This window comes from Salvelinus fontinalis, chromosome 34 (assembly GCF_029448725.1).
Source record: "Salvelinus fontinalis isolate EN_2023a chromosome 34, ASM2944872v1, whole genome shotgun sequence".
NCBI classification, from domain to species: Eukaryota; Metazoa; Chordata; class Actinopteri; order Salmoniformes; family Salmonidae; genus Salvelinus; species Salvelinus fontinalis.
The window spans coordinates 25,487,471-25,505,998 of NC_074698.1; the positions used below are offsets into that span (position 1 = coordinate 25,487,471).

General features: G+C 41.8%; 1 protein-coding gene across 1 annotated transcript; it reads left to right on the forward strand.

The window, feature by feature from the left end:
• Nucleotides 1-10,683: 10,683 nt before the first annotated feature.
• Nucleotides 10,684-16,860, forward strand: LOC129833596 (aldehyde dehydrogenase family 3 member B1-like). The gene is made up of 10 exons (XM_055898295.1): nt 10,684-11,009; nt 11,864-12,027; nt 12,515-12,628; nt 12,779-12,899; nt 13,097-13,182; nt 13,354-13,435; nt 14,576-14,968; nt 15,177-15,343; nt 15,526-15,625; nt 15,729-16,860. The coding sequence occupies exons 2-10, from the start codon at nt 11,866-11,868 to the stop codon at nt 15,926-15,928; spliced, it is 1,425 nt and encodes a 474-aa protein (XP_055754270.1). The 5' UTR covers nt 10,684-11,009; nt 11,864-11,865; the 3' UTR covers nt 15,929-16,860.
• Nucleotides 16,861-18,528: the final 1,668 nt, after the last annotated feature.

Genomic DNA, 18,528 nt, shown 5'->3' on the forward strand with positions numbered 1-18,528 from the left:
GATACTACAATTTATGCAGCAGACAATCGGTTCAACAGGTACAGCAAGCTTTACAAGGAGATTTGGAGAATATCAGGGAGTGGGTTTGCCAGAACAAACTTGTTTAAACACCAAGAAAACCAAAGTTATGTTGGTCTGTTCCACTAGGAAAAGGCCAAAACAACATGGGATACAATTAAGTATGGGAGAAGTACAAATTGAAGAAGTGACAGAAACCAAACTATTGGGAGCGCAGCTAGACAGCTGCTTATCATGGTCGTCTCAAATAACTAATCTATGTAAAAAATAAAAAATAAAAAAAACAGCATGCATAGTCAGAAGGATAGCTAAATATTTACCAGGAAAAATTCTTAAGCAAATAACACAACCATTAATTGAGAGTCAGGTGAAATAATGTTCTGTGGTCTGGGGGAATGAATCATCAAGTGAAGTTAGGAGGCTGCAGAATGCACAGAACAAAGCAGCAAAGATTGTTTTAAGGTGGAGATATGGTTCTTCTGTTGCAGTCATGCGCAATGTTCTTGGTTGGTCATCAATCGACAAGATAATTGAAAAAAACATGCTTATTTTATTTCATAATATACATCATTTAAAACGGCAAAGTTCTATTCACAACGGTATTCAGTTGGTAAGAGACAGACATTCCGTAAATACTAGGAATAGATTGTCCACCATCTATGCGTTATCCAGACAGAAAACAGAAATAGGCAAAAGAACATTTAGATTTAGAGCAATAAAGAAATTGAGTAAATTAACTGAGCAAACCAGAAACATTTCAATATATACATTTAAACATTATTTTTAAATGATTTAAATATAATACATAGAAATGTTGTGGGACTATAGTAGATGAAGAATCAATATTTTTTAGATTGAGTATATATTGGGTCATTATGTTAGTATATTATGAATGTTTGTAATAGTATGTTACATGTGAAAATGTGTTCGTATTATAAATTGTATGTTAATGTTTAAGGACTCTTAAAAGATTAGTCCAAATTTGATTTAACCTTTAGTTAACCAGGAAGGGCTCATTGAGATTTAAAATCTATTTTTCAAGAGCGTCCTGGCCAAGATAGGCAGCACCAAGTCATTACAAAAATTACAGACAGACAACATGAAAAACTACAAGTAATCTAGTAAAAATCATTGAATTCACAAGAGTATAACAAAATCAAAAACAGCAAATTAAAAACATTGACAGGTCAGGGAATCAGCCTCAAAATCCTTCATCAGTGATTTAAAAACACCAATCGGTACAAGTTCTTCCAGTTTAAAAGTATTTTGTAAGGTGTTCCAAGACGATGGCGCAGAGTACATAAAAGCCCTTCTACCAAATATATAAAATATCCCCATAGTCTAGTAAAGGCATACATGTAGCTGATACTAGACTCCTTCTGGCTTCAAAAGAAAAACAGGCCTTATTCCTAAAATAAAATCCCAATTTCAGCTTAAATTTTTTTGTAAGTTGTTGATTATGCAATTTAAAAGAGAGGCCGTCATCAATTAAAATTCCAAGATATTTATATGAGGTTACAACCTCAATCTCCTTGCCCTGACAGGTAGTAATAGGTGAAAGGTTCAGAGGTCTATTTCTTGCATTAGAAAACACCATTAGTTTAGTTTTGTCAGTATTGAGGATAAGCTTCAATTGACACAAGGTATGTTGAACAGTATAAAAAGCAGTTTGCAAGTTCTGGAAAGCTTTCGTAAGAGACGAGGCACAACAGTAAATAACAGTATCATCAGCATAAAAATGAAGTTGTGCATTTTGGACATTTTTGTCTAAATCATTTATATAAATAGTGAATAAGAGAGGACCAAGTACAGAGCCTTGGGGCACACCATTAAAGACAGACAATTTAACAGACATAAGCCCATCAAATTGAGTGCACTGAGTTCTATCAGACAGATGGTTAGCAAACCATGCAACTGTGTGCTCCGAAAGACCTACACTCGACAATCTCTGCCTTAGTATAGCATGATCAACTGTATCAAAAGCCTTAGAGAGATCAATAAAAAGTGAGACACAGTGCTGTTTTTTGTCAAGGGCTTCAGTGATATCATTTAAAACCTTCATGGCTGCTGTAATTGTGCTATGCTTCTTCCTGAAGCCCGATTGGTACATTGATAAAATAGAGTTAGTAAATAAAAACTATTTTAGCTGTTCACTTACAAGGGTTTCAAGTATTTGCTTTGAGATTGGCCTATAATTATTTAAAAGAGTTGGATCTCTTTTTAAAAAGTGGTAGGACAAATGCTGATTTCCAGATCTTTGGAATGTCATTACATTCCAGGGTTAGATTGAACAGATATGTAAGTGGTTCAGCTATGAAATCAGCTGCCAGATTTAAAAAGCAGGGATCCAAAAGATCAGGACCTGCAGGCTTTCTCTGATCTAAGGATTTCCGGGCTTTATGTACCACCTGCACCGAGAATGGCAAAAAGCGAAAAGTTTGGGGACTAAAAGAGATCCAAATCTAATCAAATGACAGACAGTGTCTGTCTGGGTACTGGCAAACAGGATGGTTGCAGTGATGAAAGTTGTGTCTTTGTGTGTGTGTGGCTGCCCCTCAGAGCTGGTCATTGATTTATAGCAGAGGGGATTATTTGCATATTAGAAAATATGCTGTACAGCTTTCCATGCACACATACATGACTACCTCTACAATGCTTGCAGTAAGTAGGAAACTACCTTAAGTGATCAACATCAGATACCACCTATGCTACAGTGATCATGGAGGATTTAGACATTTTCTCCCACAGGGACCAGACTGAGAGAGTATTAATAAAGTACCTATCTAGTTTGTCAAAAGATAGCAGATCAAACCACCACCTACCCACAGCAGCACTACTATAGATTTCATGGTCAGATGTTCTAGGTCAGATAGTTAGTTAGCTCAATGTGTCATTCACCACAGAGATTTGGAACAGATTTTGTGCCAGCGGAGAGAGTCTCATTTCATACAAGCACATTTCCGTCCATGTTCCTTCTCCTCGCCGCATCTCCTCGATTCCCTTTGGCCTTAAAAAAAAGCAAGAACAACCCACTTTGTGTACATTGTCAAATGTTGCTTTGTTATTAAATAAAATGCATTATTACAATTCAGAGGTTGTTGTTTAAGCGTTGTGAACAAGTTCAATATGTAATGTAATATGTTGGGTGTGCAGGCTTTTACACAAACACATCTGACATTAACAGTCAAGGCCCTTATGCAGTGTCGCCTCTAGCCTTCTTGGGACCCTAAGCCAAATATGGTGGTCACCCCCCCTTGCCATGACTTATGACATGTTTATATGATATCAGTATGATAGTGACTAACAAAATCAATGGGGTCACCTTGGGGATCAGGGACCCTGTGCTCATGCCCTGTGCACACAATCAGTCATTTGGTTCTGTTAGATTACCTTACCTAGCAATCAAAATAATGGTAACTGACATGGGTTTATTGAGTTACTGACATAACAAGTGGAAAACTGCTGATGCCCTACCAAAAATATTTTAAATTGGTTGGGCGCCCCCTAGCGGTCACAGTCTGCGTATAGGAAAAGGCGTCTCTGTCCTTATCATCAGCATATTTAATTTAGGTGTGTTAGATCAGGTGTGTTAGCAAAATCCTGGTCATTGTGAAAGATGACTCCTACACATGATGACCTGTGCATGTTTATTGTCGTATTTTTCTAACCCTCCTCAAAAGAATATCAAGAAAAACTCAAGGCCCTATTCATGAAGCATAGACAGTGTTTCTGATATAAGGACATCTCATATTAAAGCATATGGTTGTTTACCCCAGCTGTTTGCAGAGGAGGGTTAGTGAAGTGTGTCAGGGGAGTACAACAGCGTGTACATGTCTCTATCCATGTCTGAGCGGTTTTTGTACAGATCCACCACACATCTGCATCACTGTGCCCAGCGTGCACAGTAATACACAGCAGAGTCCTCTACCTTCAGACCAGACAGTTTCAGATGTGTCATGCTCACTGAGCTGTCTTTGGTCAGTTCAATCCGTCCCTCCAGGGATTTGGCATAGCCCACTGCTCCAGTATTGGTGTAGATCCAGCCCATCCATTCCAATGGTTTCCCTGTAGGTTGGCGAATCCAGTTCATACTATAGCTTGTAAAGGTATACCCAGTTCCTCTGCAAGAGAGGTTGAGAGTTTCTCCTGGCTTTTTCTGGAGTGGACTGGAGGGAATGGATTCCATAGTTTGACCATTTAAACCTGAAGGAGAGAAGGAGAGAGAGGAAACAGGGGGAGAGGAGAAAGGAGAGAGGGTGGAATATTGAGTGAAAACAATGGAAAATTGTCTTCAGTCTTTGCTCAGAATAAGAACAGTTGATAAGGAGTAAAACCAAGCAGAACTCACAGGGCAGACAGAGAGATAGCAGCAGAAGGTAGAGTTTTCCCGTCATACTGAGGGTGGAGATAAGAACTCAGCTGCTCCACACAAGACAACAAGACAGCAGCAGAACATAAGTATATATGAACTCTGAGGGATCTGGATTTACATCATGATGTCATGGGGGAGGGACTGATAACTCTGGGGTCAGGGGTCAAGCTATGACTCATTGGTAGGGCCAGGAGTTTTTGTTGATAACATGACATGTCAAGTGACACGGACAAACTCTGTCCCCATGCCATAATCAGGGCTTAGAGTTTTTCCTGATCTGGTCAAGGTGTTTGGTAAAACTGCAGGGAATCTTGGAGGATGGTTTTCTGAGTATTTATAGAAATCCTTCACAATTGTGGTTCATTTACTGTAAATGTCAGATTAGGGAACAATCTATCAAGGACAGTCACCTTGTTTAACAGGAATGAACACAGCTACAGTATGTAGGCCTTTATATGATTCCTCTTTATTTTCTATCTCTCTCCTCAGGGAAATATGTACCTTGTGTTGATGTACATGTAGTACTGTTGTTTTGGCTCTTAGGGGAATATTATGCTTCAGTAGATGTTACTCTGTTGTACTGAAGCTCTACTGCCCTCTGCTGCCAGTTAGATTGTCTGAGACGTTTTCGTACAGATCCTCCACTCACTCACACCACTGTCTCTCTTGCACAGTAATACACAGCAGAGTCATCTGTTCTCAGACCAGACAGCTTCAGAGTCATAATGCTGTTGGAATTATCTTTAGGCATTTCCAGGCCTAGGTAACCATGCTAAAAGTTAATGGTTACCTAGGCCTAATCCCTAGGCCTAATCCAGAGTAACAATTCCAGTCCAATGCTTTCCCTGCAGGTTGTCTTATCCAACGTGTGTTGTAGATACTAAAGGTTTACCCAGATCCCTTACAGGCAAGGACTGGAGGAACTGTGGGGAACATGATGATTTTCTAAATATTGATAACCTTCATGATTTCATTTAATGGTGGGTTAATTTAAATGGTATATACTGTAGAGAATTCCATTTGTCAAGGAAAGAATGTATTGGAAAGTGTTTCCATTAAGGTCATGGGTGACAAAAACAGTATAGTAGTTTTCAAAGGACATGTTTCCAATGAGGCAGTTCATAAAAATCAATAATAAACAAAAAGAGGTCCTTTTACATTTATACTTTCTGTCATGAATGAACACAGCTTAATGAGATTTAACACCTCACATAGCCTGTACTTGGTTTTGTTTCTGCATACATGTGTATAGATGATGTAATTAAGCAGTAAGGTACAAGAGGCCGTGTTATGTGCTGAATATAGTGACAGGTATTTGGCGTTGTTCAGCCCGAAGCGATAGCCCAGGCGTTGCTGACGTCTGTTGAATATTACAAAACCTGGATAGGTATTTTACCTATCAGCTAACCACATTGTATGTTATAGAAATCTATATAGAATTAGGAACTAGTCATTTAATAGGATCTCTATGGAAATCTGTCACTCGATGACACAGTCGATGACGCAGCACACAACCATTGGTTGATGCATGCAACGTCTGAGCAGCAGAACGTGAAATTTATCTCTACAGGGGAATCTGCATTTCAAAAGTGAAAGAAATCTTCAGAGGTCTGATAGGCAGACAGCTAGGCTTATATTAACCCCCGCTATAACAAACTAAATGCTGGGTTGGAAGCAAGGGGAAATATTGTGCGAGTTGAGATAAATACAAGAGATGATTTAGACAGCAACATGAACATGATATTATTATGGAGGTGCAGTGATCATTTTTAGGTGTAACTGTCAGCAGGCATTGGTATGTGACGACCAATACAGCACGTCTTGAAACGTTGCTCGTCCAATCAGCATTCAGGATCCAAACAACCCGTTTTATAATGTATTATAGCTGACACCAAATTACATATTGTACTATGTTTGTATATGATTACCTACAATGTCTCAAAACTCCACATTGTGTGGAGTGGTCCACATTGTCATTCTTAAATCTGCATTTTGTATTGTCAAACAATGTATCAGTATATATTGTGGAGTGAAACTTTCATACATTTTTCTAACTTCTAACTTTCTACTCTTGCCTATAGGACGATGTTCATGATAATAGTAGTTCAGTTGATGGTTTACTGGTTACTTTGGTTCTCAGGGGAATGTGTGCAGTTTGTAGTCTGCTAAACTGATACTCTACTGCCCTCTGTTGACTGTGCTGAACTGATGCTCTACTGCCCTCTGTTGACTGTACTGTACTGATGCTCTTCTGCCCTCTGTTGACTGTGCTGTACTGATGCTCTACTGCCCTCTGTTGACAGTGCTGTACTGATGCTCTACTGCCCTCTGTTGACTGTGCTGTACTGATGCTCTTCTGCCCTCTGTTGACTGTACTGTACTGATTAATGGTGGGTTAATTTAAATGGTATATACTGTAGAGAATTCCATTTGTCAAGGAAAGAATGTATTGGAAAGTGTTTCCATTAAGGTCATGGGTGACAAAAACAGTATAGTAGTTTTCAAAGGACATGTTTCCAATGAGGCAGTTCATAAAAATCAATAATAAACAAAAAGAGGTCCTTTTACATTTATACTTTCTGTCATGAATGAACACAGCTTAATGAGATTTAACACCTCACATAGCCTGTACTTGGTTTTGTTTCTGCATACATGTGTATAGATGATGTAATTAAGCAGTAAGGTACAAGAGGCCGTGTTATGTGCTGTACTGATGCTCTACTGCCCTCTGTTGACTGTACTGTACTGATGCTCTTCTGCCCTCTGTTGACTGTACTGTACTGTACTGATGCTCTACTCCCCTTTGTTGACTGTGCTGAACTGATGCTCTACTGCCCTCTGTTGACTGTGCTGTACTGATGCTCTTCTGCCCTCTGTTGACTGTACTGTACTGATGCTCTTCTGCCCTCTGTTGACTGTGCTGTACTGATGCTCTACTGCCCTCTGTTGACTCTGCTGCCAGTTAGATTCTCTGAGGGGTTTTTGTACAGATCCTTCACTCACACCACTGTGTCTCTTGTGCACAGTAATACACAGCAGAGTCATCTGTTCTCAGACCAGACAGCTTCAGATACACCATGCTGTTAGAATTATCTCTGGTGACTTCTATCCGTCCTTCAACTCTTTTTGCATATGTAGTTCCACTAGCATTAATGCCTATCCATTCAAGTGATCTTCCTGCAGGTTGACGTATCCAGGCCATGTTGTAGCTACTAAAGGTAAAGGCAGATCCCTTACTGGAGAGGCTGAGAGGTTCTGCAGGCTTTTTCAGGACTGGACTGGAGGGAATGTCCTCCAGACTCTGACCATACACCCCTAATAGAGAAAAGAGAATTAAGGCAATAGATCACAAATATATTAACTCAATGGATGTTATAATTATCTCTATATGTAAAATACCTTGTTCCAATGAATTGCTAGATTATTGAGTACATACTACAGAGGCCCAGCAAGACCAGGAGGAGGTGTAGTTTGCCTCTCATCTTCTCAGGATGGAAGACAATTCACACATGGTAGGAAACATCACAGAAGGACTTGGGAGACAGAAATTACATGACAATCATGGTTGGGTGATAGCCTGTCACATGCATATAAAAGGGTTTTCAAGGCAATCAATTCTAAGACAAAGCCAGACATCAACGATCACTGTCAATCAGCAAACATTTTGTGTAATATTTATACAGTAAAGTGAGTTGCTGCTCCAGCCATGACTGTGTTTTTTCACGTCTCTCATTCAAACGTTTCTTCATGTATTAAGAAGAGTCATTAAATAATTGATATTAAATCATATTACATTTTGATATTTCTCACAACAATAAGAAATGGTGGTATGTTGTCTTGTACGTTTTAGGCATCGTTTTGAATCTGGCCTACAGCCCTTTGACACAACCGCTATCTTTCATAACTGTCACTGTCATCCTCTCTATCTGTTCAATAAAGTCAGAAAATACCTTAAAAATGCATTTTTTAAAACAACACACAAAACAAGTTAATAAAAAAAAAGAACAATTCACATCCTGAAGTACTGTACCCTGGAATGTGTTCCCGTTGTTTCAATGTCCAATGGTCAGCAACTGTCACCAAACCAATACATGGCTAAACGTCACTCAATGACTTTTTTAAATCATAATTTGACATTTTCTCCCACATCTGCAATACATCACTGTTGTGTGTTGTTTTTAAACGTGTTACTGCACTTTCACAATGATATATTGATAATGAAGATAATATATCAGGGAAATGCCTTTACCAGAGTGCAGGTGCATCCTGGGGCAGAAGTCATGCTTGGGTAGCTTTGAACTACTGTGCCCAATGTTCATTTTGATAGATACGCCTGATAAAACACATTCTTAAACTCTCTCCCCTATAAACAAGTTTAGTAAGCAAGACATACTAAAGTATTTAGGGGGAGGTGCCCAGAACAGCTATAAGAAACCACAAAGAGCAATTTGTTATTTTAGTTAAAAACTCATTGTTTTATGCAATTCTTGAAAGGTTTGTTATCGATATTGCCAACACAAACCATGATCATGTGTGATGAGTGGCAGTGAATGACTGACAATATTAAATCATTTAAGTACTACTGCTATGAACAAGGTCTATAATATAAATTAAATAGTAATTCAATTGTCTGATTATTTGATCATTCTCACCATTTAGGCAAACCAAATTAAAATTGTGTGTTCATGTGGTTGAAACATTGGCTTATGTAAAACACAGTTTCTCCTCAGCTGAAACAAGGTAGTGAGAATTAGATCATGAAAGTGTATAGGAACAGTCCCTGCAGTCCCTGGGCAATTTAACTGCTTTAACTGTCTATCTGAATCATCAGAGATGCTAAACTGGGACCCTGAAACACCCAGGTGACAGACTGGAGTTCACCAAGCGTGGTGCCACACAGCTGTGAGTGTCACAGAGGGGAAGAGAGAGGGGTGAGGTGTGTGAGAGAAACAGACACAACTGAGAAAAGGAGAGTAGGACCGGTGTGTGTGTTAACTTCAAGATATCTACTACTGAACAAAAATATAAACTCAACATGTCAAATGTTGGTCCCGTGTTTCATGAGCTGAAATAAAAGATTCCAAAAATGTTTGATACACACAACAAGCTTATTTCTCAAAAATGTTTGTTTCCATCCCTGTTAGTGAGCATTTCTCCTTTGCCAAGATAATCCATCAACCTGACAGGTGTGGCATATCAAGAAGCTGATTGAACAGCATCATCATTACACAGGTGGACCTTGTGCTGGGGACAATAAAAGACCACTCTAAAATGTACAGTTTTGTCACACAACACAATGTCACAGATCTCAAGTTGAGGGAGTGTGCAATTGGCATGCAGTGCAGGAATGTCCAACATAACTGTTGCCAGAGAATTGGATGTTAATTTCTCTACCATACGACGCCTCCAACGTCATTTTTGAGAATTTATCAGAACATCCAACCGGCCTGACAACAGCAGACTTTGTGTAACCACGCCAGCCCATGAGCTCCACATCCGGCTTCTTCGCCTGCGGGATCATCTGAGGAGGGGTAGAAGGGGTGCTGAGGAGTATAACTGTCTGTAATAAAGCCCTTTTGTGGGGAAAAACTCATTCTGATTGGCTGGGCCTGGCTCCCCAGTGGGTCGGCCTGGCTCCCAAGTGGGTGGGCTTATGCCCTCCCAGACTGCACCCCTGCCCAGTCGCGTGAAATCCATAGATTAGGGCACAGGTGTCAAACTCATTCCACGGAGGGCCGAGTGTCTGCGGGTTTTCGTTCCTCCCTTGTACTTGATTGATGAATTAACATCACTAATTAGTTAGGAACTCCCCACACCTGGTTGTCTAGGGCTTTATTGAAAGGAAAAACCAAAAACCTGCAGACACAAGGCCCTCCGTGGAATGAGTTTGACACCCCTGGATTAGGGTCTAATGAATTCATTTCGATTAAATTATTTCCTTCTATGAACTGTACCTCAGTAAAATCTTTGAAATTGTTACATGTTAGATTTATATATTTTCTTGAGTATACATCTCCTATTCATACAATTAAATAATGCTGCCTGCAAGATAATGGTCTATACATAAATATACGTAATGCATTATATTCAGTAGGCTAGTCGATGGCAACTAAAGACAGTCTGCCCACTTGAACCTGAATTTGATTCCAGGGATTTGATACCAGGGATATTCAAATATTACCCAATGAGGTCTGGATTATCCTACTGCTGTTTTTTGTTCTACCTGATAATCAATTTATCCCACCTGGTGTCCCAGATCTTAATCATTCCCTGATTAGAGGGGATAGAATGAGAAACAAAGCAGCAGAACTGGCTTTAGGTCCAGGGTTTAATTTGAAGGGCCTTTAGTCTATGGATACCCATGTTTCTCTTCAGCCCTCAGACAGGTTTACAGGCTTGTTTTTCAAGTTCTACCAAAAGTCTATTCTGCGTTCCAGATAAACTAGCCGCGTTGGTAGGAAAACCACTAGCACCCGGAAATGCGCCACTTTCTTCGGGTTCCCATAACAAGTCAAAGCCACCGGCAAGTTGGAATGTGACTTATCAGTTCAGAGACCGGTGTAAGAGTGGCTCGACAGGGCAACATACGACCATTTAGGCTACCTTTGGGCAGAATCAGGTGCGTTTTAACGTTTTCATTTCCTCAAATTCCGACTAAGTTTTTGTTAGGTTTCAGTTTATTTTTAATCATCAGTAGCATCTATTTACGTAAACTGAATAACTTGCAAGTGTTAACTTTTAATTTGTAACAATTTGATACTCTAGTTTAAATCGTTAGTTGTATCCATGCCTGTCACTATTGACATCCCGGCCACGCTTTCACATAATTATTGAAGGTTTTGCCGCGTTCATTCAAATTACCCGTAACACACAGCTGTGAGCAACCAACCGTGAATAACTTGCAAGGCCTGATTTTCACCTTTTTATAGCCCATATAACGGGCCGTTTTATTTTGTCATCTTACCTTCTTAGCCTGCCTTTTTGCATGTTCTACACTTGACCTGAGCCAGGTGGTTCTAACGATGAAACCGTGCCCTGGGTGTAGGCCTATTCATTACACCTATTTTGCAACGAAAACGAGAATTTCTATTGGACACATTTTTCTAGGTCCCTCCCGTTCCGTTCTTAAATGGTAAAAGGTTTCTGTTAAAATATAATGAATACACCCTGGATTCATCATGTGTTCTCAATGCGCAACAAACGTATCTTGACTGAAAATATAAAACAGTGCTCAAGGCTACTTCATGTGGGCGTTTTTAAAAGACCACTGAAGTTTAGCCAGACATTGGCCAAGACCAGCAGCCATTGATGTCTGGAATTTACAACTCTATATTACTATTGGCAAAGTGAATGTCCAATAGCCAGGCTCTTCTCTCATCACTGGTTATTTTGGTTGTGTGCTGTCTCAATCCTATTTTACCAGGTGATAGTATCTGCTAACTCACTTTGTGTGTCTGTCTGTTGGGTGGACAGAGATGGCCAGCCAGAGCGAGGTGATTGACAGGTTGAGAGCTACTTTCCGGTCAGGCGTGACCTTTCCAGAGCAGTTCCGTATGACCCAGCTCCAGAGCCTTCTCTCCCTGGTCGAAGAAAACGAGCAGCTGATACAAGATGCTCTCCACAAGGACCTCCATAAGGTACTAGCATACACTCAGACAGGCGCAGACTGCTGTACACTCAGACAGGCGCAGACTGCTGTACACTCAGAGAGGCGCAGACTGCTGTACACTCAGAGAGGCGCAGACTGCTGTACACTCAGACAGGCGCAGACTGCTGTACACTCAGACAGGCGCAGACTGCTGTACACTCAGACAGGCGCAGACTGCTGTACACTCAGACAGGCGCAGACTGCTGTACACTCAGACAGGCGCAGACTGCTGTACACTCAGACAGGCGCAGACTGCTGTACACTCAGACAGGCGCAGACTGCTGTACACTCAGACAGGCGCAGACTGCTGTACACTCTGCATATCCTCTGCCTCCCTCTCTCCACCTCTCATTATTTCCTCTGTCATCGCTCTCTTTCACCTCATACTCTTTCCCTGTCCCTTTTTCTTCACCTTAGATCTCTCGTTGTCCTGTTCCCTCTCTCCCTCAATCATTTCACCTTCTCCCCTCTCTCAGCCCAAGTTTGAGACGGTCCTGTCAGAGATTCAGATAACCCTGAATGACCTGTACTTCGCCATGGAACACCTCAGGACCTGGATGCAGCCGGAATACAACATTGGCAAGAATCTGGTACCTATTCCATCAACATTCACTGTCAACTGTTTGACTCTACCACCTTTTACTATGTCTCAACATGTAAACACACACAATTGGAATATTTTTTTACTGACTTCTGTAATAATTGTCCAACCATCTACTTTCCCCTCCATCCTGTTTTAGGCCACTAGGATGGATGACTGTTTCATACGCAGGGAACCCTTGGGGGTAGTTTTAATCATCGGGGCGTGGAACTACCCTCTCCATCTTATTCTCTTACCTTTGGTTGCTGCAATTGCTGCAGGTACACATCTATCATGCCTTTGTATACCTAGAGGCTTTGTGAATAGTAATGGATTGGATTTATAGTGTTTTTATAGTAGCTCAAAGCATTTTACATCCATGTGTAATGTGAATGCTGACTCTGGTAGCATTTCATTATTGATTAGGTTTGATTTTGTGACGATGACATAATATTTATTCCATGATGTCGTGAACCAGGAAACTGTGCCATTCTGAAGCCGTCAGAGATCTGTCAGGCCACCGAGCAACTCCTGGCAGAACTCATCCCCAAATACCTGTCTCAGGTAGTACACACACACCTATATGTGCTTTTATTTCCCCCTGCTTCTGTTACCTGTTGTGGATCATCAATGGAATGCAGGCCAACAGTGCCATATTTGCTCTACCTGCCCACTTATTGTTTGTTTTTATTGTTTGTTTTTAATGTTTGGAGTTTTGCCATCTGACTTTTGTAGGACTGCTATGCAGTACTATGTGGTGGAGCAGAGGACACCAAGTCATTGCTGAAGAATAAATTTGACCACATCTTCTACACAGGTAAAGCCTAACAGAGAGGACTCCTTAGACCAATAATATGTATTAGCTCAATCCCTCTTTTTAGTTTGTTTTGTGCCCCTTTTATCTCACCTTTGCCATATCACCTCAATCAATCAATCAATTTTATTTTATATAGCCCTTCGTACATCAGATAATATCTCGAAGTGCTGTACAGAAACCCAGCCTAAAACCCCAAACAGCTAGAATGCAGGTGTAGAAGCACGGTGGCTAGGAAAAACTCCCTAGAAAGGCCAAAACCTAGGAAGAAACCTAGAGAGGAACCAGGCTATGAGGGGTGGCCAGTCCTCTTCTGGCTGTGCCGGGTGGAGATTATAACAGAACTATGCCAAGATGTTCAAAAATGTTCATAAGTGACAAGCATGGTCAAATAATAATCATGAATAATTTTCAGTTGGCTTTTCATAGCTGATCATTAAGAGTTGAAAAACAACAGGTCTGGGACAGGTGGCGGTTCCATAACCGCAGGCAGAACAGCTGAAACTGGAATAGCAGCAAGGCCAGGCGGACTGGGGACAGCAAGGAGTCACCACGGGCGGCAGTCCCGACGCATGGTCCAGGGCCCAGGTCCTCCGAGAGAAAGAAAGAGAGAAGGAGAAAATTAGAGAGAGCCAAGATTTTCAAAATGTTCATAAATGACAAGCATGGTCAAATAATAATCAGGAATAAATCTCAGTTGGCTTTTCATAGCCGATCATTAAGAGTTGAAAACAGCAGGTCTGGGACAGGTAGGGGTTCCATAACCGCAGGCAGAAGAGTTGAAACTGGAATAGCAGCAAGGCCAGGCGGACTGGGGGCAGCAAGGAGTCACCACGGCCGGTAGTCCCGACGTATGGTCCTAGGGCCCAGGTCCTCCGAGAGAAAGAGAGAAGGAGAAAATTAGAGAGAGCCAAGATTTTCAAAATGTTCATAAATGACAAGCATGGTCAAATAATAATCAGGAATAAATCTCAGTTGGCTTTTCATAGCCGATCATTAAGAGTTGAAAACAGCAGGTCTGGGACAGGTAGGGGTTTCGTAACCGCAGGCAGAAACAGTAATGTTTCACCTCTATCGCACACTCTTGCATACCCTTTTCTTCTCCTCTTCCTTTCCCTTCACCCTTCCCCATCTCCTCCCCAGGTTCCCAGGTGGTGGCCCGCTCCATCCTGCTAGCGGCGGCGCCTCACCTGACCCCCGTCACCCTGGAGCTGGGTGGCAAGAGCCCCTGCTTCATCTATGGCCATATTGACATCCAGAAGGCCGCCAAGCGCCTGTGCTGGTCCAAGTTCTTCAACACTGGCCAGAGCTGTGTGGCACCCGACTACGTCCTCTGCACAGCCCAGACCCGGGATGCCCTGCTGCCCGCTCTCCGGGAGACCCTGCGGACCTTCTACGGGCCGGACCCCGGAGCGAGCCTGGACATGGGGCGCATAGTCACCCCACGCCACTGGAGACGCCTGATGGACATGCTGGAGAAGTCCAAGGGGAAGGTGGTGATCGGAGGGGAGAGCCGCGAGGAGGACAGGTATATTGGTGAGTTTGGGGGGGTACAGGAAAGGACGATGAGATGCAGGCAGTGGTGTTGAGTTTGGTTTGTATACTGCTGCCACCTTGTGGGTGTGAATGCAAGTTGAACTAGGTTGAGGTGGTAGCCTTGCTGTTAAAGTGGCTTTAATTTCAAATATGAGTAACTAATCAGGCATATAGAAGCAAATTCTTGCTGATCAAGTGGTGTTTCTAGCTCCCACAGTGCTGGTAGACGTACAGGAGTCTGATGCTCTAATGCAGGAGGAGATCTTTGGCCCCATCTTGCCCATCCTAACCATAGAGTCTCTGGAGGAGGGCATAGACTACATCAACCGCCAAGAGAAACCCCTGGCCCTCTACGTCTTCTCTGACGAGACCTCGGTAAGACCATGACCTACATTACAACACATGGATGTTTCTTCTCATATCTATTTATGTTATAGTCACGGTGGTGTCCTCCACAGAGCTATAGTTTAAAGTTATGTAGTTCTATGGCTGCCTCTGCCTTCACTGTGGCTCCACTCTTATGGAATAAATGCACATTCCTCCCCTCTCACTGTCAGGTGGTGACCACAGTGTTGAACAACACCAGTAGTGGTGGTTTCTGCGGCAATGATGGTATAGTACACATGGCCTTGCCAGGCCTGCCCTTTGGAGGAGTAGGTAAGTGTGTGTCTGACAATGTAAATGAAGTAGTCATTATCAGAAGAAAAGCACTAGACATGGATCTGATCATGGTGCCCTGTCATCTTCCTCTACCCTCCAGGTGCCAGTGGGATGGGTAGCTACCACGGCCGCTGGGGCTTTGAGACATTCAGCCACAGGCGGGGCTGTATGAACCGGAGCTGGTTGCTGGAGAGGGTCAACGTCCTGCGCTACCCGCCCTACAGCGACTACAACCTGGGCTGGTTGCGCTGGGCCACCACCTTCAAGAAGAACAGCTGGGGAGGCTGCTCAGTCATGTGAGAGTGGCACCCGGTGCGTGCCTGACTGTACTTCCAAAGCCGATGGGCTTTTCTTAAAGGTCCAATGCAGCCGTTTTTATCTCAATGTCAAATCATTTTGGGGTAACAATTAAGTACCTTACTGTGATTGTTTTCAATTAAAATGACCAACAAGTAACATCTTCTTAGCAAAGAGCAATTTCTCAAGCAACAATTTAGCTAGGACTGCCTGGGAGTGGTCTGGGTGGGGAGGGGAAAACTAGCTGTTGTTGGCAGAGAGGTTTGGATCTCTTATTGGTCTATTAACTAATTTACCACCTGGAGTTGTCACCAGGCATTCCAAGAGTCCCTTCCCACCTAAACGGGCTGAAATTTCATGCGTTTTTTAAAAAACTGCTCTTACACTAAAAGGATATTATAATTTTTCACAGTATTATTCCTACATCATAGTGTGGAAATGTATAAAACAAAGAAATTATTTTTTTGACTGCACTGGGCCTTTAAAGTATCTGTACAGTGGTCCAGATTTCTATTAAATAATTTGCCTAAAATTTAAAAAATACATAAGGATGTTAAAAAACAGCTTTTCTCTGTGGCCTGATTGGAAACAGTGGTTGGGTGTATACTGGTAAACGAAAAAAAGCTGACATGCCAGCTAATTCAGTGAGATGCACAAACACTTGGATATTCAAATTGGCTACCAACTCCATGTGGCTAGCACACTTGCCTTCTTTTTGGGGGGGCCTTGGCTGTGTATACATTGCCTGCCCTGTCCGCTAAGAATCCAGATCACGTTCTGCACATGTTATTTTAAGCACACTACATAACTGCTGCTCACACTCCCCTTCCTTTATGTTTCTCTTTACTCACCCTCTTCTGAACTATGATGATGGTGCCTATCTCTGCCTTATGTTTCTGAACAGCTGAAATAAAATAAAAACTGCTGCAATTTGATCGAACATTCCCCCAAATATTTTTTTAAGGCTTTACAGCCTTCTCGGTTGTAACATATTTTAGTTGCACAAGCAGGACTCATTAAACTATCAGCGTTTTGTGTGATGTAAACCCACCCATACTCAACTAGTGGACCGGATCGGTCGGGCTTCAATCCCTGGTATCATATAAACACACACGACATGAAAGAATGCATAGAATTGCAGAACATTTGCTTGAAAACAGCAAAAATAATATTTGCCCCATGCAAAATGTGTATAATTCCTGGAAATTTGCTGTAAAACTGCAACATTCTCAAGATAGGTGTGAACAGATTGGGGTCGCATGGGTTGTGAGGTGGGGGTTTGTTACTACATCGACAAATTACATTATCCATCCAGACCACCTCAGAAATGTGTGTGACTGGACCTTCTCAAATAGTACTTGAGTACCCCTGATTAGGCTAATCTTCATAGTTACTACCATATTGTAGTAGTACTGTGGGAGAAGTACATTAGTAAAGTTCCTGAAAAAAATAATGCAACGCCCCACTTGAGTTTTGCATAGGAACACTGCGTTTTCCACACACAGGCCCTACTAACTGCTATTTCGCTTTTCAATGATCATGCAAGTACAGCATGAGTAGGCTACCTAGCGGTTCCACCTCTAGACAGCCTAACATTCTAGGCAGCCCGATCATGTGAATCCGGACCGGTAACCTGAGTCTGACAATGGGCGAGTTCGTTCTGTGTAACCTGAGTCTGACAATGGGGAGTTAGTTCTGTGCGCTATTATCTCTTCTATCGTTTGTCAACTACTGTCTAATATACTAAACAAAAATATCAACGCAACAATTTAAACGATTTTACTGATTTACAGATCATATAAGGAAATCAGTCAATTGAAATAAATTCCTTAAACCTTAAATAGATTTCACCACTTGGGAGCCAGGCCCAGCCCATCAGAATGAGTTTTTCCCCACAAAAGGTCTTTATTATTGACAAATACTCTGCAGTGTATCGGCTGTCCGGTCCTGGGCTGGTTACACGTGCGGTTGTGAGGCCGGTTGGATGTGCTGCCAAATTCTCTAAAATGACGTTGGAGGCAGCTTATGGTAAATAAATTAACATTACATTTTCTGGCAACCGCTCTGGTGGACATTCCTGCAGTCAGCATGTCAATTGCACACTCCCTCAATTTGAGACATCTTTGGCAATGTGTTGTGATTACAACTGCACAGTTAGTGGCCTTTTGTCCCCAGCCCAAGGTGCACCTGTGTAATGATCATGCTATTTAATCAGGTTCTTGATATGCCACACCTGTTAGATGGATTATCTTGGCAAAGGAGAAATGTTCACTAACAGGGATGTAAACAAATTTGTGCACAATTTGAGAGCAATAAGCTTTCTGTGCGAAATGAAATATTTGGGGATAATTTATTTCATGTAATGAAACATGGGACCAACACTATACATGTTGCGTTTTATATTTTTGTTATATTTGATTATCATTTTCATAGTTATGCTGCCATATCGTAGCAAGAGTTGCTGAAAGAACTAGCCAATGTTTATATTGAGAAAATAATTGCTCTTTTGACTGCCTGTATATCTTACGTGTGTTTGATGTACTGTTACAACAGACCACAAAGTTTGTACGAACATGATAGCTGCATGTTAGCCTAACATCCCT